Source organism: Calidris pugnax, unplaced genomic scaffold (genome assembly GCF_001431845.1).
Source record: "Calidris pugnax isolate Ruff unplaced genomic scaffold, ASM143184v1 scaffold896, whole genome shotgun sequence".
Lineage (NCBI taxonomy): Eukaryota > Metazoa > Chordata > Aves > Charadriiformes > Scolopacidae > Calidris > Calidris pugnax.
This window is the reverse complement of record NW_015091892.1, coordinates 1-671: the sequence shown is the minus strand read 5'-3', so window position 1 is coordinate 671 and position 671 is coordinate 1. Positions and strand designations below refer to the sequence as shown.

The window sequence follows — 671 nt, the reverse complement described above, 5'->3', positions numbered from 1 at the left end:
GCCCCTCCGGCGGTGACGCCGGCCCCGGCTCGGGTTTCTCCTTCGGCAGCTCAGGGTGCCCAAAAAGGCCCCAACAGCTGCTGGGGAGGAGCCGGCGGCGTGTCCTGGCACCCTTGCCGTGGGGTGCCCTCGGGGTGCCCCCCTGCACCCACCCCCCTGCACCCCTCACCTCTGCCCGCAGCCCCCCGGTGGGACCGGGATCCGGCAGGGCCGCGGCTCCGGGAGATGGGAAACCGCAGGAAAAATGGGGAGAACGAAAAAAAGCAGCAGCCGGTCTCCATGGAAACCCGGGGAGGCCCCGCGCCGCTGCGGTGAGGTGGGATGGGGACGGTCCCCCCCAGCCCCGCTGCAGCCCCACACCACCGGTTCCAGGTATCCCCAGGTATCCCCCTGACCTGGGAAGGTCATGAGGACATCGCAGTTCTCTGTGGGCACCGTCTTCATCCAGGCTTTGTGGGACATGATGTAGCGCCCGGCCTGGAGCAGCCGCTTCCCAAAAAGCTTATCTGCCGGAGGGAGGGAAGGGGGGAAGGAAGGAAGGGGGGAAAAAGGGAAGGAAAGAGGGGGTGAGCAACCACGGGACCCCACGGAGCATCTCCCCCCACCCCACAGCCCCGGGAACCGGACCCCAAAGCACCAACGACTCAGCAGCGTGGGGTGGACGTGGGGAC

The 671-nt window shown here is 68.3% G+C and overlaps 1 protein-coding gene across 1 annotated transcript in view; it reads right to left on the bottom strand.

Moving 5' to 3' along the window:
* ANO8 (anoctamin 8) overlaps positions 1-506 on the bottom strand; it is a gene marked incomplete at its 5' end in the record, with an annotated part of 37164 nt that extends 36658 nt beyond the window's left edge. Inside the window, one exon of the mRNA XM_014962111.1 lies at positions 396-506. Coding sequence (XP_014817597.1) covers positions 396-506 — 111 coding nt within the window. The remainder of the gene's footprint in view (positions 1-395) is intronic.
* Between the last annotated feature and the right edge of the window lie 165 nt (positions 507-671).